Below are 22,953 nucleotides of genomic sequence, written 5' to 3'. Positions count from 1 at the left end.
CGCAAAAAATATACAGAAATTTTAGTGCCCATAGGTAGTTGCTTACTTTGCTTATTTTATAATCCGGTCGTGCTCCCGACTTGATTTCAAGATATTTTTTACATTATTCCAATATATAGGGTGTCCCGGAAAGATTGAAACGCGATTTAATTTTTTACCAATTACAGATAAGTGGACAAAGTAAATTACAAAGTAAGACCGTGTTAATAATAATAATAATAATAAAATCCCGTTAATTTTCCAAAAGTTGCACTTTTTAAATTTTTATGATACCCCTCCAGACAGATTTAGTTAATTAGAAAGCTTTAATTTTTTATGCAACAACATTATTACAAATAAAAATCGAATACTCTTATCTTTAAAATTGAGTGAGTTATACTTAACTGAAAATTGAATGCGCTGCCTAGGGATCATATATCAAACTTGAAATAAAATTGGTTACATACTATAAAAATATAAAATGTATAGTAGTACTTTCATTAAAATCCTTTTTGCCTGTTTAGAGCATATTCGCGGCGCTTTTAGAGCATATTCTTGTTTTTTTATGTTCAGACTGCCATTTTTATTTCTAAAAATTAAAATGCAAAATAAATATTTGTAAGTAAATTATTGTTAAATTTATCATAGTTTTTCAAAACGACATTCTAACAAATTAATTCAGACATTTATTTATTTTTCTTCATATATTTGTAATTTAGCCGTTTCAAATGTTTATGTTAAAATATCTTTAACTGCATAGTGAAATATAGACGATTTTCTTTTATCACAGGATCTTTCTTAAAATACATTTTATAAAATGTCTATCTACTTGTATGCGTTATTTTTATTATATGCACCAACTGCGAGACTACATTAAATAAATTTGAGAGCCGCATGCGTTTCGCTTCACGCATAAGGTAGAGTGTTATCTATGCCTGTTAAAACTTTATTTAAAGTCATTTAGGATTTTTTTGATGCTCGTTATCGCATTTTTTATTTAAAAATTTCCACTAAAAATTTGTGTATCGTCCCTATTTCCACCGTAGGAACAGCATTTTACGTGATGTAAAAACTGGCATAAGTCATTTTTATTTTTCTGTATCACAATTTATTTGGTTTTAAAGATACAGTTAAGCTGTTTTTTTTTTTTTCTTTTGATTTTGTTAAATGGAAAAGAGAAACTTTCGGATTGGCCATATTTGCCTAGAGGAGTCACATAAAAATTAAAAAAGTGTAATTTTTTGAAAAATTAACGGCGATTTTTTTTTATTATTATTTTGTACCTTATTTTGAACTATTTTGCAATTTGCATCGTACACTTATCGCTAATGGGTAAAGAATTAAACCGCGTTTCAGTCTTTTGGGAACACCCTGCATTGCGTTCAGATGGGGTTAATGAGTTTAAATGGTTAATCATACATTCTTTTTTTCTTATTTATGCTGTTATATGTTAATTGACTGTGATGATTTTGATTTGAATGTCATGATGGTAATATAAAATGCTCATCAATTATAATGTTTACAGTTAATTTAATCTAAAGATAACTAATATTCTGCTTATTTCTTTTGATTAATTGTTGGATTAATAGTTTCTATTTCTTTTAGACCGGAGATACTCCCCTGCATTATGCGTCCAAATTGGGATATACGGATTGCTGCAAAATTTTGTTGGCCAATCCATTATGTAAAACACTAATCAATCATTCGGGTTTTACTCCTTTGAGCTTGATGTTTGAGAAAGATTCTAATCAGTTAAAGAAAGTACTTACCGATGGTAATTTTTACTATTACTATTGTAACATTTTGTAATGATGTGCTTATTAGTTACCTAATTTTGAAATTTCAACAAAATATATGTTAATATATATACTGATTCAGTAAAGGAATTAATTGGGTTTTTTTAACTGGTGTAAACTTATATATTGTTTCATGTTTATAATAGCATTCATTAATTATTGGCTTTTTAAAAATAAAGTGCTCAATTTTGTTAAATGAAGAGATATAATCTATATAAAATGCTCCTGGTTTTCAAGAAAAATTCAAAATAATTATTGATGTTTTAATGAATTTGTGTTGTGTTTAGTTTTTATCCTTATTTAAGTAGTGCATATGTAATAGAAGTGAGAATTTAGACCTTAAAACAAAAATTTTAAGTAGACCGTGAAGGTGAAAAGAAAAGTTTTCTTATTTAATATTACTTTCCCAAAATATTTTTTTTTTTTACTGCAAAGTATTTTTGGTTGTCTTAAAACTTAATTTAACTAAATACTGTTTGTCTTAAACAAATGCACCTAAAATTGCTTTGTAAGCCATGATGAATTGCATGAAGTATTAAATGCACAGGTATCCAAAATTTATTGCAAATTCAAAACATCAACTATCTTTGAGAATAATTTATTTATAATAATGATTGATACTAATTAAATAATGGATTGATTATAATAAGAAACATAGGAGGTATGTGTACATGTCTGTGTTGTGCCTTGTGCATCTGAAAATTGCCAAATTATGAAAATACCATACCTCCAGGATGGCCTAACTAATATGAAATGTAATATAGCTAATGGAAGGCTCCCATGCTCTAAATTAGGCTTTGATTTCAAATTAATATAACAAATTACATTCTTCTGAAGATTACAGTAATGATTAATTAGAATGAATGCACATACACACAAAATAACACACAGGTACGTGTTGCAATACTGTGCAGCTCGACGACTTTAGTAATTGTTTTATTTCCTTGCCAGGCATTTAAGAATCTGTTAATTTCAAACTTGCGTCACACAACATACTTTAGCTTGCGTGATGCGAGTTTGAAAAGTGCGGGCACTAGCTTATTTGCTTTCCTGTCCTGCTTTAGTTTTACAATGGCAAGATCCATTTCAAAATAATATCATGTAGAATTGAAATAAGATTTTATTTAAATCAATCTATCATTTTCATTAAAGTACATACTTTCTTGAGCGATGCTAATGCTTCAGATCTAGAAATTCAAGACAGTAAAATTCTCTGTAGTAAGTGTAATCTTTACAATCAGTTTTACTTAATAATAAACTGAGATTGAAAATTAGTCCTTCAAAACAAAAAACAAAACAAAAAAAGGAATTTATTTATTTGTTGCTTTGCAATGGAAATTTAAAGATAGATCATTTTGGTGAATATTTGTTTTTATCATTGAGAAGTATTATCTTAAACTTCTGTAATATTGGTTTGAATTTTTATGGATAAACACACTGATAAAAAAAATTGTGCTGTTTAACCTATCAAAAATGTTTGCCTTCAACAATAAACCAACAGCCTTGTTTATGAAATTCTTTAGCGAACTGTTAATATTTAAAAGGCTAATTATCCTTCTTTGCCTTGAAATCAGTAATGTGACTAGTACTTACGGTACCTGGGATAGGTGCTGCTCTCTTTTCACATATATAAACTCCAATTTATTGAAAGTTGTATTCCTGCTTTTTTTTTTATACAGTGATGAAAAATGTGCTAAAGGAAACACTTCTTAACGTATTGACTGGATAATTAACGTATATTCAACTTGTTTCTCATTGAAATGTTTCGTCATACCCAATTAATGGGTAAAATTTCACAGGACACTTTTCCAACCCAGCATTTCACCAATGAAAAAAAAATTATTGTTAAAAGATAATTCTAAAAAATATGTAAACACAGGTATTGCTTGATTTGTACTCAGCATTATTTGCTTTGGAAAATGGGCAATTGAAGGCTAATTTTTAAAAAAAAAATTCTTTGCTCATTTCATTGCAAAATAAAAAGAACAGTAAAGTATGATTTTCTCCGTTGAACTAACGAACATTATAATCTTCAAAGTAAGTACGTTTAAATATAAAAAATGAGATTATAATTATTATCAACCTCTAAATGCCTCATCCTGTTCTTCAGACAAGCAAACAGTCTCTTAAAATATATAGAATTTAGCTGTACTGTAGTGGAATTAAATGGGAAAAATGCAGATTGTTTTAACGTTTATTACAAATTGTATTACTTTTCCAAGTTACTTTTTCCATTATACTAATGCCTTAATATATTTATAGGCTTGCTGTATGTACCCATCTTTCGCTCCTACGAAGATTTACAACCATTTGTAGGAAGACCTACTAATTGTAAAGAATTAAAGTCATTGGAAAATTTCCAGGATTTTGGAACGGAGCAAATGTGCAAAAAGCATTCACTTTATTTTCTGAATGCTTTTGCTGGACCAATGTCATCTGAAATGGTATTCTTTTACTTTTTCAAAAATTATATTGTTTAAAATGTTTCAATTGTCAAAGTTTCAGTTCAGTCAGAGATGAAAGTAATTTTAGAATGAGGCTAATAATTTAAAAAATTGTCGGTGAAACATTGTTTAATTTAGCTTCTATTTTTTAAACACCTATAAAGGTATACATCTTTATTTATTTTTACGGAATTCAGAAGCATTTTTATTTCAGCTTGTAAACATTCTTATTCTTCAAAAATTTCTGAATAAGATTTTATATTCGGTAAAAATAAATAAAAATGTATGTATTTTGCAGAGGTTCTTCTTTTCTGCTTAAGTTGAATAATTATTTCTCAGTGCTAAAAATGGTAGACATATTTGAAAGGGTTCAAACAAAAAAGAAGATATGTTCCATAATTATTGAAAAAAATTTTAGTTTTCTAGAAAATATTTTATAGATTCTTTCTATGTAGAGCTCGTATCTATTTGGAAATTTTATATTTGAATCTCTGGAAATCATAAGTATTATATTTGTATGCAACTTTTCTTGCTGTAAGTGATAATCTTTTGCTTGAATTAAAGTCAAATTGTGTCCTTCCATTAGGCTAACAAATTTTACGTTACACTGAATGAACCTTCATCGAGCTCCTTATTCACATATGAAGAAGTAATGGACATTCATTTAATTAAGCAGCAAGAGCCAAGCAGAGGTTTAGAGAGAATTGGCAGGTAAGCGTTTTTGTTTACTTCTGTGTAAAATTTGGCTTTCAACGAAATTCAGAGCCATTGGGAATTACATAATTCCTCGCTCTTATTCTGAATTTCTTGAACTAAAAAATATTATTTAAAACTATTGTTTCTGGCATTTATATTGCACGATAATTTTTTATAAGTTTCTTCAAGCTCATAACATTCTTTAACTTTTGACATTTAGTTCAGTGCACTGAACCATTATGAATAAATTGAAAAGATTGTTTGCTTTTGTTCAATGGTGTAACTTTAGAGGGAGAGGCAGGGCCTTGGGTAACATTATCGAGGAGCGCAAAATTGTGGAATAAGTTGCGTGGAAGTAAGAACTACTTTCCTTCAGTTCTTATTCTCGGAAACTAAAATAAAATTTCTTGTGGGAAAAAAAAATTATTTTTTATTTTTTAATATCTTAATATCTTATTGAATTCTCGAAAATTCCCACATTCAAATCATTATTCGTACGCAACTATCGCATCTGACTGTCAATCGAGCCATGAATGATTGAAAATATTTTGCGACTAATAAGCAAAGACAGATAAATTGCCATAATATAAGCGAATCATGCGAATAATGTTTGATAAAATTAGATTCAACGTGAAATCGGACTGAATATAAATGAATGCGGAAAGTCATTTTTATTCACTAAATATTTCTTTCAATCAACAAAAAACAGATTAGTGTTTTGAAATGACCAATAGAATATTTAGAATTGCTTGAATTACACCAAACAAGAAAGCCAGTATAAATTTCAGTAATAATAAAAATGCCAAATATATAAATATATATATTTAAAAAAAACTACCGACCTGATAAAAGATAGCATGCATAACTAACGAACTATTAATCGGATGTTTTTGCTTTTTTTTTTTTTTTTTTAGATGAATGAATTTATTTCGTTTGAAGTTCGAATCAAGAAAGAAATTTACTTTTTTTTTGTCTTTTATATTTGCGGAGGACTTAAAAATGCTGGAATTACATTTGACGTTGCATTATTACTAAACTGCTTGAGTTGGAGTTCTTAAACCTATATCGTTTAATTGCTACAGAGTACTTGACACTGAATGATTAATCGAACAACTTCTCTACAGTTACATAATCTTATTAAACTCCAGATTGCATATAAATTTAATGAAAATTTGAAGCATTTTCATGTATTGAAATTTAGTGCCGAATTCTTCATTTTCTTAAAAATGCAGAATTGTAATCTTATATTCTCCATTTAACTTGAAAGTAATTTTATTGGATTTTTAAAACTTAATTTAACTTTATTATTTAGCATAAAAGGTATATATTTTAATTAAAAATTTACACGCACTTTTTTAATATCGTTTCAATGTATGAATGTGGCATCTATTGCTGAATTATTTTCTTAAATTTAATCGGATATAAAATGTTTCCGAATATTTCCGAATAATGTTCTTAATTTTTCCTTAATAATTGTGCTCCAGAAGGGTTCCAGTAGAAATTACCCTTGTTGAATCTTCAGCTCAATATTAAAATATAAAGAGCAATTGCATAATAGACATTAAATATGGACAATTATTTCTTTTCTGAAAAGCATCATAATAATATGTCATAAATGTTTTTAACATCTTATATAAATGGTTTCGAAAAATTTAAAGGAATTTTTGTTTCATGTGCTCAGGAAATGCTTGATATATTTATTCTTTAAAACAGGAAGAAAAAAAACCCTTCAAAGAGAAACTTATATAGTTATCTGTGTGAAAATTTTGATATATTGGAAAATCATAAAACGAATATGTATTCCAGTGATCTCATTAGGAGCAGAAAAAGTTTTCTTGGGACCCTGGTGGGAAGATTCTGTGTAAATTTATAATCATAATTAGTATATGTATGCATTTTACAAATGTTCGCCTATATTTCTGGAGGAAAAGTTTTATGAATAAGCGTCTTCATTTGTCGTGAACTTGGATTGACCGCCGTATAGTTTTTCCGGGATAATGACGCCATCATAATTAATGACGTTGGTATATCATCGTAGTAAAGACACAATAGAATAAATCTATTCATCTAAATATCTTTGAATTAACTTTTCAGATGTCTCGCTCAAGAAAACGAACTACTGAAAAGGCAAAATGGACATTGGAGGAAATTAAAATAATTATAAAGCAAATCTTGGGGGAGAAGTCAATAAAAAGTTTGGCTTTATAGTTTTATACTATAAGGGCACTCTGAAAAGCTAAATTTAAGAAAGGAGATTTCCAGCACTCTATTAACACTTGATATATCTTATACTAATAATGACAATTTAGATGAAGATTTACATGTGTTGAAAAGTCAAGTGACGATGCGTTTGATGTTTTGCCAAAAGTTGTTCAGATTTGTATATATTGTGAAGAGTATCCACAGATGAAACGAGGCACCGATGCACTTTTAATGGCAAATAGACTCGTACAGTTTGCAGTTTATTTCATTCATCAGATTTATTTATATATGCGACATTTGTCAGACAAAATGGTTTTCCTAATGATTAATAAAACTATTACCTGTCTTTAAAATAAATTTATTATGTTTAAGGAATTTGAAAAACATTTATTTTTAAAATATATTGATAAAAATAATTGTGCAATAAAATAATTTCGAATTTGACAGATGTTTATTATAATTTTATCTCTAATTCATTGTGTATAGTTTGCAAGAGAATAGCAGTATGACTTCGAGAGAGTGGTGTAATTACTACGACACTGGGATAATCGCACCACTATGCCAAGCTTTTGAAAGTTCCTTTTTTAAATAATATTCAGAACGTTTTTAGCCTTTGTTAAAACATTTTGTCCAATGTATAAGGATATGTAAAACTGAGTAGTCCTCTAATTTAAATTCTTATATATTTTATAACATTAAAAAGGATTTTTCCTTAAGGGTGCATAATTCTCCAGGTATCCCTTAATATAATGGTTTTTATGTAGAATTTTCTAATTATTGACATGTAAACATTTTCTACGAAATATTTTCGGTTGCATTGGCTTGCAGTAAGCCATCTGTTACGGTGCTTAAATATAGTATACTTAAAACTATTAAAATAATTTTCTTTTATTTCGTTTTAAATGTTAAAAGTGTATTTATTTTTTGTACTGACATGCAGTTAGATTTGTTTCTTGAAATTTTGCTGTTACTACTCTGGAAATGTTCTATGTTATGAGAAAAATGAAAAACAATTTTAAAAGTTTTGACTATGACTTTAAGTTTTGATATGTTAATGAATTTTTGTAGTTTGTAGCCAGAGGTGTAGATATGAAATTATTTCAGATTTTTTTTCTGGTGTTGTGTTTCTCGGACTTTTCATATTAAATTCATTGGTGTGAGACAAATACATATACAATCATACTTGAATTACTTCAAAAAGAATACGGGTTAAAATAAGTAAATTTACTATCCATTGATACCACACTCGATACAAGTAGAAAATAAAGGAAGTTGCAAATTTTGGACAACATTACTTGGAATACTTCTCAAAATAATGCCTGAGAGAAAAAGAAGGTCTATCTTTTGTCGCTAGTTCATTGCTGCACAACATTATTTTATTACATATAAAATTTATGGATTGATGTTAGGAGTTTCACTTCCTGTCATCTCGTACCGTTCCATACACTCTTACATTTATTTTATCTTTAATATTATGTTTCTAGTCTGAATTGCATTCTTTTTCTTTTGTATCTTTGTATTCAGAAATATATATAATAATATCTTTTGTGTCAGAGATGTAAAAACGTATTTGTTTTGTTTTTTCGTTATATGCAAATTAACTGTTTCTTCGTAAACAGGGCGTTCTTTTTGTTTCTCACAAGTGTTCTTCATATCTTCTTCCATGATCCATATTCTTTATATTGCTAAAAAATTCAGAGATCGATTTTCAATTTGTTTTCAGTATTAATGATTGGAATGATTTCTTCCATAGTTTTATAGGTTTCTTTATTATGTGATATGACTTTCTTTCAAAATTTCCGCAAATGTCAGCTTTTGGCATCTAGTGAAAGAAATTGCTCCTTTACTTAGTGATTTATTCTAATATTCTCTTCAAGAAATAAGGCATATTTCATGCCATATCAAACTTTACAGATCTTAAACCCTAAAGTATTATTATTGCACTAGGACAACTCTACAGTCACCGGGAGAATCAAGAATGATAAATTTCTGTAAATAGGCTAAGTAGGTTCTCCATTCTTCCAGTGGTGCAATAAGGATCGTATCGACTGGTTCACAGTCCTATCGATCCTGATGAGTGGGAGTACTTCTATCGAGGATTGGAGACGTATGACACACATAATGTTATCAATTCTGCATATTTCATAGCACCTATTTTGCTATTTCCTATGATTTCATTAGCCAGCTTCATTAAATGATAAACCTTTTAAGCATACTTACTTTAACCATTAAATCTGTTTTGCATAAGCTGTCCATTTGAGGTTCATGTCAAGTGACAGCACGAAATGATTTTTATCTGTTCCGTTAATGTACTAGTATATATTTATTTACTTATTCTCGTTGTACTATTTAGCTTTTAAGCAAATTATTTATTGATTTATTTTAATAAAGCTACAGATAGTATCAGATGCTTGTAATTAAAACATAAGCAAAATTTACTTAGTAGGCTTTTGCTTCTAATGTTAATATAAAACATTTCACCTGTTTTCTTTTCCATTTTTATAATTGATTGCTTCGAATGCCGTATTTTATGTTATAATTTTTATTGAATATTTCTTTTCTTAATAACTGGATTTTTTTGTTTGTCTTAGAAGCTTAGCTGAAGAGCTGAAAATAAATTGGAGTGAATTTTTTCCAATTCTCGAAGTTTATACAGACTTAGCTACTGAGGAAGGACTCCAAGTTTTGGAAAAATTTTTTGACCAAAGATGGAACAAGTGCACTCGTTATCATCCATTACCATCAGTTAGTACTGAACCCTACATTACATCAATAATGTTAGCTGGTCTGTACCCGCCTCAAGACAATCCGCTCAGGCACAAAGCAAATACCCATTATTGCTATCATAAGAAATTTTTCGAAGGTAAAAAGAATGCATTTTATTTTGGCTTGTACATAATATTGTATATTATGATTTTTGTTAAGAAGATTAATCAAGTTTTCTTTTTTCTCATGTAACTGAAGATATGGTTGAAGTTGATGTGGAACCGTGTTCTGGATTACACCGAAGATCTATGCAGTATGAAATACTTGGTGAAAATGAAACGTTTATTAATGGGTATTTATTAATTTTAAGTACTAGATTAAAAATGTTAGAATATTAATGGATAAGTAATTTTGAGAACAGCATGTGTAGATAGATTTATTTGTCGTTTGATCTTAATACTTTATTCAAAACTTTATAATTGTTTCCTTTTAAAATGTAAGGAATTTAAACTTTCATATCTCTTTATATTATTACTACTCTGACAATATTCAAAAGTAATTCAATTTAATATATTTTACCAGCTGATAAAACTAGGTGATAATAATATATCTATTTCAACCTGTGTAAAAAAATTTATTTAGTTGAATATAAAAAACATTTTACACATAAGGCATAATTTGTCTTTAATATATAACCTTTTGTACGACGGGAAGAACTTTAATTTTCAAGGAAAAAGTTGCAATATGAATTAAAGTACTGAAGCTCAAAATAATAAAGGATTTGCTAATTTAGTAGCAACAATTTGCTGTCTTTACATGCAATGAAAGCGAAAATATTCTGCACAATTTTAAGTCTTCTCTTCAGCTTTGACTCTTATTATTTAATTAGTTAGAAAAAATAACCATGTAGTTGTTGTTAACAACAATTAATTAAATTGGAAGATTAAACTTGGTAATAAAAAACAATAATATATTGGAATTACTACATTGCTAAAAGTTTAAACAAAGAACATTTGGAAGAACAGTTGAATTCAACTACTAGTGATACAAGTCATGAGCTGTGAACAGCTAAGTACAGGAACCATCACAATAAGATTATTGTGACGTTTTTATTTTTACACGATTTGCTGGTTTAAGATTTTAACAATGCTGACAAATTCATTTCTGTCATATTTCGAATTTTTGTGTCATACCGGTTTTTAGATTTGATCATTTCATTTAACTAATTCTCTTATCCAAAAACTTAATTGTAAAGTTTGTTGTTGGATTTTTATGGAAATTTCAGAATTTTTTTCCCTTTGATGATAGTGTTTTTACTGTTAAATTTTTTTCAAATAATTATAAATAATTATATCATTTTCCTCAAAGTTCAAAAGGTATGCACAAAATTAATGTGGTTTTTGAAATTTGTTTAGTACAGAATATTGACTTATATTATCATTGAAAATAAAGTCCTTTATTTTGTTAATTTTTCATTGATTTAATTTGATAATTGGTATTTTAATACATAATTTTTATAAAATTTCAATAATTTGAATTTTACTCTTTAATTATATTTTTTTATTCACAGATGTCTTGTAACAACTTAACATTAAAAGTAGATGTTACTAAAATTATCGTATTTATGCTGTTATGTTTCAGGTCTTTTTTGTCAGATCTTGACGAGGAAATATATATTTCCTTGAAGGCCGTTGACAATAATCTGTATCCTAATATACATAAATGGAAGATGGAAATAACAGCTTGCTTACAAGAAAAGTATGTCCGCGAAATTTATTATTATTATTATTATTTGTTTGCTATTCTATTTATTAAGTTTTCAGTGTGTAAAAATTTATTAAATGTCTGTTTATTCTAAAAATTCTAAAAAAAATTTCTCCAAGTGCAATTCCTGTTGTACTGATAACTGCAGAAAAGCTGGGCATCAATTTTCATAACTTTTTTTTTTTTTTTTTTTTGTACAAATGAGAAGTTATACTCTTATTTGTCTGATTATTTTCTAGCAAAATTTTGCAAGCATGATAATTTTTGTTTGTTCTTTTGTTGTATAATGTTGAGGATAGTTTAAATTTTGATTTTCTTATTTCTATTGGTTGATCAATTCTTTGGAGTAAAACAGTTCGATAAACAGTTTTGACCGCTTGGCTAATCACTTGATCAGTTATCTCTGTTACATTCTTGGATTATTAATCTCGCTCAATCTTTTCAATAATATTGATTGGCTTTGTAATAATATATTCTTTAATTATTTTTCATTAAGATTGGTGTATATAACTCAATGCTTCATTGTGTAAAAAAAATTACGTTTATATTTTATGTCATATAAAATTTGAAATTGGGACGGATTAAGCTCTAAAAGGGTACTTGGGAAATGTAAATTTCGGTAATGCCATTTTTCTCCTTATAAAATGAGATGTTTTTTATTGATTTGAATTTAATATCTATGTGAGCAGTTTTCAAGAAACAAATAATAGGATAAATTGAATTAAAAAAACACATTTAATTGGCTGTTACCTTCAAGAAAGCTAGTTTTTACTCTTTGAGTATAAATAAATTATGTATAAAAGTAATCTTTAATAAGATGTCGATTTTCTTTTTTCACATCTAAATATATAATACAAAGTTTGCTAGGATTTGTTGATAAAGTTGTGTCATCAAACCTACCAAAGACTATAGATTGTTTGGAGGCAATCTTGCTATCAAATTTGAATACATTAAACGAAAAAATCAAGAAAACATGTAATAATGCTTGATTTTAATTTGAAGATATTCGAGTACATGGCCTTCGTAAATCAAATGAAAGCACAAAATTAGATTATCTTGAATATATCACAAAATAAATCTTGATGCCTCTGACCCCTTATAATTGCAAGGTCCATATGCAGTTGCTGGATAACTCAGCCGTGGCTAGTATATATATAAAATGTATTTCACTGCTACCTTTATAAAGCATTGAAGGTGGTAGAGTCTTTTTAAATACAAATGAAAATGACATAGTTATTTAGACATGGCATTTTCGGGAATTCTTTGGTTTTGAAACTGAAACTTGTGTCAAATTGTCTCCTCTCTCCACTGAAACTGTTATCTTGCTACTGCTAAAGAAAGGAAATTCCCCTTTTGCTAGCTATGCTATCTACCTATTAAAGGACCGAGTATTGACTATATAGTACCCATGTTCTCATTTTAGATAGTAAGTTTCAAAACTTGATGAGTCAAATTAATTCAATGTTTGCAATACAGAACGTACGACATAATTAGTTGGACTCCACCTTTCCAATCACTGCTTATATGAAAGAATGAAAATGACTTTACGTTTTCATTCAATGGCTTATGAGCGAAGTCAATTTGATTCCGTGGTTCCATTTTGTACTCTGTGATACTATTCATTTTAGGATTTATATTTGCTGCAATTTTTTTACTTTCTTTGCAACTGTATTTTATATTCGCTACTTTTTATTGAAAAAAAATGTAGGTTTTTGAAAGGCTCCAGTTTAATAGGAAAAGAAATGCCTATTTAATTGCTAATATTGTGATTTAATATTTTTATTTTGCAACATTGTTTCCGTAACATAATTTAGTTTTCGTATTTATGCTATACCTTTATATATTTTAAAATTTCACGCGATCTTGTTATTTACTTTTGTTTAAAAAATGTTTTTGTCTTTGTTTTACATATATATTTTTTCTTTCAAAAGATTTTCAATGTCATTTTGTATTCAAATTGTATGCTTGCTTCAAATGTATGCTTAATATTTTTATATTTATTATACAATCTAGTTGCTTTTTTTCTAGAAATTCTATTGCTCTATTTTAAAATGAAGGTGTTCACTCCTATCGTGGCTCATTAGTTAATTTTTTAATCGTTGGAGATAGGCATATACTTCCATTTGAGAAAAAAATACTTTGAATGACAATGAATCATATTTTACGTTGTTCAAGTCAGCTAGCAGGCTGAAAAAATTATGAAATCTTACTCTTTTTTTGTACAGCTCCCATTTCTATTAACCATATTTAGTAAAATATTCTTGTCATTCTGGATTTTTTAAAATTCCTTACCTCTGCGACTAAAACTGATTGAGTTGTGAAGCTTTGAATATCACTGTTGTAGACGACTTTAGACAGTTTCAGTGGCTACTTTGTAGAAAGATGCACTAATGAATGGGTGACAACTGCTGGTTGGAATAAAACAGATATTCAGAGTGCCAAGACTCAATCAATTTTATTCGAAGAAGTGAAAATTATGCGTTTAAAATGTTGTCTGAAGAATATTTTGCTAAATGAGTAATAGGAGAGGGATATTGCTATATAAAAATTTAAATTTCTTAATTGTTTCAGCAATATATTTATTGACTCAAATTAATATATAATTCTTACAGTTCTAATTTATTACAAACCGAAGATATCAACTCTTTAAATTTGTTTTTTTCTAAATTTTTAGAATGGAATACACCAGAGCTTCTAAATTAATTTATCTTAGATCAGAAATCAAAGTGATTCCATATTATTAGTAAGAAGTACAGCAGTAATTAGAACCGGATTATCAAATAAACAAAAGCTTAATGTTTTTCCTCCTCCATTTTGAGGTTAATTTAATGCTTGCATGCGATTTACAAGATAACTTTGGCGCAGCATGGCCAGATATAGCTTTTGCGCAAAAAAACCTAAACAACTAACAAGATAACTTATTCAAATTATAATCAGTTATTGTTTAAATATCATAGCATTATTATTAGTAATTTTTTATTCTGTTTTTCCATAATTTATTTCTAGATTAGTGTGATTTTTTTTTTTTTTTTTTTAGTTGACTGACTGGGTACTTAGATTGTGTCCAAATTATTGTGTTTAGCTATTTAGATTGCGTTAAAAAAATCTTGTAATCTTTTCGTTATTTTGTTGAAAATAACCTTCATGTGTTTTTTCCCCCCCGAGATTTAGCAACCAATTTTCTCGAAGGTGTTCCTTACTCAATGGCGGATTTAGGCATTTTGCATCCCTAGACAGTTCATATTAAGAGACCCTGTTTCAATATGTCATTTTATTGTAACAAATTACATCAGTTTTTACTTAATATGTAAAGGATTAGTGGCTTAATTTTTTTTTAACTTTGTGAAAATGAATATCTTATTTATGTCTGCGAGGCATCCACATTCTTGCTCAATATTATTTAAACAGGTGCTTGATATATATAAAATTTATGTGTAAACTAGACTAATCAACCTGTTTTCGTCCCCTTCTTAGTATAAGCGGCCCTAGGCAGCTAGCTCCTATTCGAAAATCCGCCTCTGCCCGTACTTAAATGTTTTGTCATTTTAGTTAGCAATAATATTTTGTTTTTGAAACCTGATTTTATGCATATTAAATTAAATTTTAAAAATTTGAGGTTGTGAAAATAGACCCTAAAACTTGCATTGATTATGAGATCCAACAGAACTTAATCTGACCTTGACAGTAAGGTATCCGTTCCAGGATTTATTGGCCCATACTTTAAGTCTAAATATCTGGACAGTAGAGTGACAGAATATTTCTGGATTAACCGGAACTTTTTAACGAACAATAGACTGATCAGCCGCTGTAATATAAAATTAGGCCCTAACTCTGGTGCTCTCCCTAGTTTCATTCATGACATTTGTCAACTGCAAATATCTCATTTGTATGCTATTGATCAGGACTTCGGTTTTTTCATGCTCTGGCTGATATTATGACTGGAAATATATACAATCACTTTATTTATTTATTTTTTCTGATATATTCTGCTCAACACTACCTTTGGCTTTCTCGGAAAATCATATAATCAGAACCAGAAAGTCACAATTTGAATTTAAGCCCAGAAAGCAGAATCAATTTGAAAAATCCACTGAATCACTACTAAAATATTTTCACCTAGTAATTTTTTTAAATAAAATTCTAATTTTATTGACTACTTCATGCACACTGCCTTGTGTGGCTGTGACTCAGTCTGGTTAAGTAGGAAAAAAAGCGTATGTTTCTAATATGTTTGGTTTCACAGTGAGTGTGGGTATACAGTTTTTGTTGCTTCATTGCTTTTGCAGTAGTAGGGGTTATCTGGTTTGTCGACTCAAAAGCATGCAGTATTAAAGTGTGCACGTGAGAAGCAATCCGTGTCTAGATCTAAACCGCAAATTCTGGTGAAGACATCAAAAGTTCTATCAAGATTGTCGCTCCTATGACGTTGCTCATTACTCTTTTTTCGGCAAGCTGCGTGATATTGCAAAGCTTTGGCTGGTTGATATTTCGTAACATGATAATTATCACGCGGATTTTCAATCGCAATACGTGCGGCAGCATCTCTGACAGATCGAGTGAATTCAAAAATTTTGTTGGATGATTAATCACTTCATCATCTTCCACAACAGTGTCGATGGACTTGTATGTAAATGCCTCACTTGAATGTTAGACTGAATAATATTGTTAAGTTCGTAGACGTCTTTGTGCTTGGCCGCGCAAATAGCTTGTTCACTCAGCCAATACTGATTCTTATAAGTCAGAATATTGATAAATATTTTTTTAACCAATTCTTCTTTTGACGTCATTAAATTACAGAAATTATGAGACAATGAAATTCGTTCCAAGGTTAGATCAATCGTCATCTTTCCGTTCTTGATTTCCAGCAACTGATGTGAGAACATCTCACTGATCAGTGGTTTTGAAATAGGATATGCGTAATTGTAGTTAATTTCAACGTCTTTACGTGTCGTCACAAATAATATTTCAGGTAAGTATTTATTTCGTCCGCTGGTGTCGAACGAGGAATTACTGGTAATGTTTACCAGAAATCGCCTGCAATCAATGTTGATGAATTCCCAAAAGTTCTGAGGTTTTCATACAAATCCAGTAATGATCGATTCAAAAGCCTCAAGACATTTTTTCTGCATCATTGTGTATTCATTCCAAACAATACGTTTGCATTTTTACAATTCTTTTCACATGCTAGATGCTTTGGAAACGTAGCACTTGGGAGTTTCAATAAATTGCTTGTTCATTGGTAATTTCAAAGAGGAATGAGCAGTTCCTTCACTGGTAGCTATTCCAGATGACTATGGTTATGTCAATTTGGGATATAAATGCTGTCAGAATCAATGTAATTAAGAACGTTTTATCAGTTTTTTCTGACGCATCTCTCTTCAACCCCGTTACTGGAAGATTGAATTGTTTGATCGCAAATATCTTTTTGCTCAAGTGTTAGTTTAAGAATATTTGATTGTACATATGGCAGAATTTTACCCTTGTTGTAATTTTATTCCCTCCGCAATTCTTTATTTAACAAAGCATTAGCAGATCGATTCGGTGATGGCATTCCAAATTGTCTTTTATTTCGTCTTGATTTGGTAGCACGGTATACAATTTGCGTATCATAGTTTCTTTGAATATGCCAGGTTGTAACATAAAATTGAAAAACATTTAAAAAAAAGCGGAAAAAACACGAATTAAAATTATATATATACTAACGAAATATTTCAATTCAAACGTAGGCCAATCAACACAGCTCAATTCCACAGCCAGATGCATTACAAAATACGAAAAACAGTTAAAAATAAACTCGAAATGAGCACTATGACAAACAACATAGCTCTATGATAAACATTCAAAGCACTGTCACACAAAATAATTAAATCAAAACGAAAATAAATCGAAATCTATTGAAATGTAACTTAACAATGTAATCGGAAACATTGAAATTTCATCAGAAAAACATTAAAATGGAATCATAAAATATTTGATACAGTGTATGTTGCTTTTATGCCCAACAGAAGCACTGCTTTTTAAAACATTTCTTTTTTTTTTTTTTTTTGCCTGTCACAAGCATTGTATCTATATAATAAGTATATAAAAACACGCGCGTATTCGAATACAACTTTGTGTCAAAATTTTAAAACAATCGGTGCAGAAATTCCGGAAACTTAAGATTTTTAACAAACGAACATTTACAATTTTATTTAAATAGATAACACCAAATTTATCAATATCTGAACTTCTTGGCAGAAAGATATTTGTCTCACGATATCTGGTGATGTAGTTACTATTTATGTACAATTTGAATCTTTAAAAATCATTTTTACTCGTTAAAATTCTTCTAAGAAAGTGTGTTTAAAACTTTTTATCATATTTTCAGTTTTGCTTTTCGTAATATTTTGAATTGCAGAATTTTTTTTTTTTTTTTTTTCTTACAGAATGTCAAATGTTCCTAATTTTGGTGAATTCAATGCCTTGAAGCCGATTCCTGTACCAAAAGTTTTATGTGCAAGGCGTTCCTCACCATTAAGTAAACGCAAGAAAGTGTAAAGATTTCTTTCAGGGATTAAACATTTGAAGATTGATTCAATGTGATGAATATTTTTTTTGAATGTTTTAACATAAAGCCATATTATTTTCTTTACAATGTATGTGACATTGCACAATTTTTTCTTTATACTGTTTGCATACGTTGTACATATGCAAGCAAAGTTTTAAAATGAGGGATTAGTAAGAATTTTTGTATACTTTTTATACGATGAAAAGCTGGTGCTGTAATTGAATGTTTCGTTATTTTTACAACGTTGAATAATTTAAAATGTTCCTATTAAACTATTTTTTTTCTTTTAATTTTATATGTGCAAAGATTTAGTAAACGTTTGCATACCTTATACATATGCAAGCATGAGAGAAACGATTTTTAAATATATATTCCTAGTCATGATGGATATATTACTAAAAAAAATATTAAATATTGTTTCATATGAACATATTAATTAATTTAAATAGTTGTTGACTATTGAACCACTATTAACTATTGAACCACATGTTCGGTGATATTTTAATCTGTGAAACTGAAATTATAAAGTTGTTGTTTATTATTACAATTATTATTTGATATGAAAGAGGCTGCACAATCTATGAGCTGTTCGTTTCTTTATTATAACCCATAATTCTTTTGTTAGTCTGAAACTTTTATATTGAATTTTCTTGATATTTAGTTATGTTTATTAGTGATTATTAAAGCCATCTCAAATTGATTTAAAGTAATGCCCAAAATGCTGAAAAATTTGTTTCCATCTAAATTTCTGATCTGAAATAGTTATATTATTTCATTTGAAAGTTCTTCAAAATATATGATGGAATAATACGGTCTATAGATAAACAGATCTCATTATAATATATGGCTAGAAATTTAATAATTCAAGACCTTTCAAAAGATTGATATGTATTTCATTATTTGATGTTATCTGATTATTATTTTATTATTTGATGCTTTCTTCTTGAGTGTATTTTCTTTCTTAAGTACTCAGCTACAAAAAATTTATATATTTTTTCTTTAATAAAAATGTTAAATGCTTTTTCTCTAGTACATTTTCAGCATATAATTATCTATTCCTATGAAAATTCGCCGCCTTTTAAATGAGAACCTTCTTTTAATAAGATTCGAAGTCAAAAATTTTATGAAAATCTTTTATGCGATATTAAATAAGAAATTGTTTTGTAATCTATATATTTTTTATTACAGATTGAGATTTCTAGTCTATATTTAATATTGTTAGTCGTTTATTGCATTTATATAAATATGCCTTGCATTTTAGAGTATTTTAAAATTGCATTAAAAAGGTATATAAGTATGCAGATGGTATTTTAGAAATATTTGCATGACCCAGGCCGATTTTTTTAAAAATTTATTTAGTGATATTCAGTTGCTATTCCTGTAATAACTCTTACCGAATGCTATGCATTTTTAAAATTTATTACTACTTTAGGATAAACTCTTCATATTTAAAAAAAATACCGCTTTCCTGTACGGTATTATGATTTTAAAACTGCTGCAAAAGAATTTTCGGTTATATTCTTAACCGATAATTTTTAAGCTTTTGCGTGATACATATATATTTTTACTGATACTATTTGCATATTTACTATTTTTGGGGAAATTACCATTTTACGGTATGTCGATATATTTTCGGTGATGTTATTTGTATATTTTCTTATTTTAATTTGTTTTGTTATATAGAGTTGTTATTCCTCTATCCTTTTTCACTAGTGTTGTAGTATTTTTCTGATTTGTTCCTTTTTAAGCAGACTGTTTGCTCATTTAAAAATATTAATTCCTTTCTTGTAAGATATTGCATTGCATCCAATTCTATTTCTTGAGTATAGTAGTATAAAATATATGTATTGTTGTATACATGTATTATATGTATTAACTGTTTTAAAATAAAGCTGTGTTACAATTATCTCTCTCTTTTTTTTTTTTTTTTGTATCCAATAAGCTGTTCTTTCACACATATTTAAGTAATAATAATTTAATTCATTTTGGGAATAAAAGTATAGAAAATAAAAGAATAAAATAATAATATTCCATTTACTGTTGGAACAAATGAGCAAAGAAAATTACGATTTATAGTTTCTCTGAATTTGTTCGTTACAATTTGAAAACATGAAAAAAAAAAAAAAAAAACCTCCTAAAAATTATATTATGCAATTTGAGCGGTTCTTAATTTTCATTTCCTTAAGTTCAAATGCAAGACCCTTGTAAATCTAATAACAGTGCAAAATCAATTATTCGGAAAATATCGAGTTGGGGGGAAAAAATCCGAATTTTTCCTCTCAACCTTCCCAAAAAAACTTGTCTATTTGATAATAAGTTGTCTATTTGGGATATAATTATTCTCCAAAAAGGTTAAGCTTGAGATATAGGCATTTTTTCTGAATATCGTATCTAAAAAAAAAAAAAAATGTAAAAATGAACTTAGCAACGTTTTGTCGGTTCAAAAGTGATCTATGCTGCAATATATATATAATTTTAAAAGAAAATTCTTTGAAAACGCCCTTGTTTCGAAATAATCAAAATTTTTAACTGCATTTAAAAAAAATCATCGGTGTATCTTTTTTTCTATGAGTGACAACTAACAAAAGAAAACGGATATACATCAAATCGGAGAAGAAAACCAAGGTAAAAAGCGGAAAAAATCAGATGAAGAGGACAAACGCGAGCCTTATGTGTAAGGGAGAAAACTTAGCATAGCATAGTTAGCAGTGCGACGAATGTGATCTGTGAGCAGAGCAGCCCAGCCACAGTCAAAGCTAAATCTAAGAAATATTGTATAGTGAGTGAATATTAATGCTTTCTGATAGCTGGTTTCCGAGCAGCTCCTATTTCTTGATTCATTTTCTGTCTTTTTATTATTATTTTTTCATTGTTTATCGATCTCTTCATGTAAAAAAAAAAAAAGAATGTGATTAAAAACGAGGAAAGAAGTTTTAAAAATAATTTCAACGGTTACTCCAGCCCTAATTCACGAGTCGTCTTTGGTAGTGGATTTTATAAGAATTCAACTCATTTTCTTTACAGTTATCACGCCGTTTGTATTTATTTCAGAAAAAAAAATCATTTTCTATTTTAAAATTTTGGAACATTGTTTTTATGGCCATCCTTTTATCAGATTCAGATATTCCAGGTTGATTAGCATCATATCCTACAAATGGCCAAAATTTTAGATTCATTAATAAAGAAATCAATTTTTAAACAAGTTCATAAATTAACGACATTTCAGAATCATACTGAAACTATGCACTTGAGCAAACATGAACCCTTGAGGCATTGACGTAGCTTAGAGGGGATGGCAGAATTTCAAAATAAATATTATTTATGTTGTAATTTAAAGGCAGAGATAGTATTAATATCAACTGCTGCCGAATTACGAAACTAAGAGACTATCGGAAAATGGTCTGAGTGTATAGATGGAAACATGCAATTGTTGTTTCATTCAACAAGACAAAGAAAATAGTTTAGCATATAATAATAGTACTTATATGAAGTTAATCTTTATAATTCTAACTTTACCGAAGCGTCAACAGTAGTACATTCAGAATCGTGCTTTTTAACAGCAAAAGAGACAAGGCAGAGTAACTGGGTAACAATGTAGGGTAAAATGACTAACTGCGGAAAAGCTTTGCAAATCTGGATGGCTTATTTTCATTCCAGAGCATCACTATTTTGCTTTTGATGTCTTTTGTTTGAGGACGGAAATATACTGAATAGATCAAAGTTTTGCTCATCAGCTGGATTTAGTACTTGCTGGAAACTGAAACTTTGAGTTTCAAATCACGAATCAAGTGCACTACACAGCCAAAGAAATCACATTAGAAAGCTGTTGTTCAGTTTTTTTTTTCAAGTCCATGCATCGTTGGGAAGTTCTGATCGCAGCTATAGCCAAAAAAAATAAAAAGTTTTAAAAAGATTTAAGATGTGCTGTGGAGCACAAGAGGCGATGCCGTAAATGACACAATGTCATAATAAATATATTTTATCACCCTGAAAAAAATGGCAGGGACAAACGAAAGCTAAAACACAAGATTAAACGCATTAATTTTGCTAGTTATGATGCAGTCATTTTCCTGTCTTTGTTTCTTGAACTTCAGACAATCTAAGCGACATGAAGTGAACGATAGGAAAAATATTTACAAGCAAAGTAAATGCTTTGCAGATAGCACCGTTTGTCAATTCCTCTGTTTTTTAAAAATGCTATCACAAGTTATGCAAAAAAACATATTTGAAGACCTTGGCATTTTCGTGGAACCTCAAATGTGCAAATTGAGAAGGCACATTTTTGACCACGGATGTAACGATGCTAACTTGACCCATAAAAATGAGTTCAGAAGGAAAGTTTTTTTGTTTTGTTTTGTTAGAATAATTGAATTCGTGGGAGATTTCAGCCGCTACAAAATTTTGAGGAAAGGTTCGTGTGTCTATTACCAGATGTACTACTAAATTCTGAAGATACCGAATGTAATCTAGAATACGCATCCGTCGAAATTGACGAACAGGACGTCAAGATAGAACGAGTTCGATAACAAGCTTTCATGGCTGCCACAGGTAATGAAAATTAAATAATTATTGTGGATCAACTTGCATTATTACAATGTATTGTGAAATCCAAACTGGAAGATATTATAAAATCCAATATTATAAAAAAGCTCCGAATCTTTCAATTGTCATAAGTAGTGCCAGCTGTGAGAGAGGCTTTTCAAAATAGAAGTTGATCAAAAATTATTTAAGATTAACTAATATAGTTATCTTGTCAATTGAATTAGAAGTATTGCACTATCAACATCTAAAGCACCACATAAAAAATTTTTTTAAAAAA

At 28.8% G+C, this 22,953-nt stretch overlaps 1 protein-coding gene across 1 annotated transcript in view; it reads left to right on the top strand.

Annotated features, from left to right (window-relative positions):
* LOC129960663 (ankyrin repeat and LEM domain-containing protein 2-like) overlaps nt 1-18,337 on the top strand; it is a 32,429-nt gene extending 14,092 nt beyond the window's left edge. Inside the window, exons 5-11 of the mRNA XM_056074217.1 lie at nt 1,585-1,753; nt 4,038-4,219; nt 4,806-4,930; nt 9,709-9,980; nt 10,082-10,175; nt 11,465-11,581; nt 18,013-18,337. Coding sequence (XP_055930192.1) covers nt 1,585-1,753; nt 4,038-4,219; nt 4,806-4,930; nt 9,709-9,980; nt 10,082-10,175; nt 11,465-11,581; nt 18,013-18,124 — 1,071 coding nt within the window. The 3' untranslated portion in view covers nt 18,125-18,337. The remainder of the gene's footprint in view (nt 1-1,584; nt 1,754-4,037; nt 4,220-4,805; nt 4,931-9,708; nt 9,981-10,081; nt 10,176-11,464; nt 11,582-18,012) is intronic.
* Nucleotides 18,338-22,953: the final 4,616 nt, after the last annotated feature.

The sequence above is a fragment of the Argiope bruennichi genome, chromosome X2 (assembly GCF_947563725.1).
Source record: "Argiope bruennichi chromosome X2, qqArgBrue1.1, whole genome shotgun sequence".
Classification (NCBI taxonomy): Eukaryota; Metazoa; Arthropoda; class Arachnida; order Araneae; family Araneidae; genus Argiope; species Argiope bruennichi.
The sequence above is the reverse complement of the archived record's forward strand: the minus strand, read 5'-3'. Positions and strand labels throughout refer to the sequence as shown.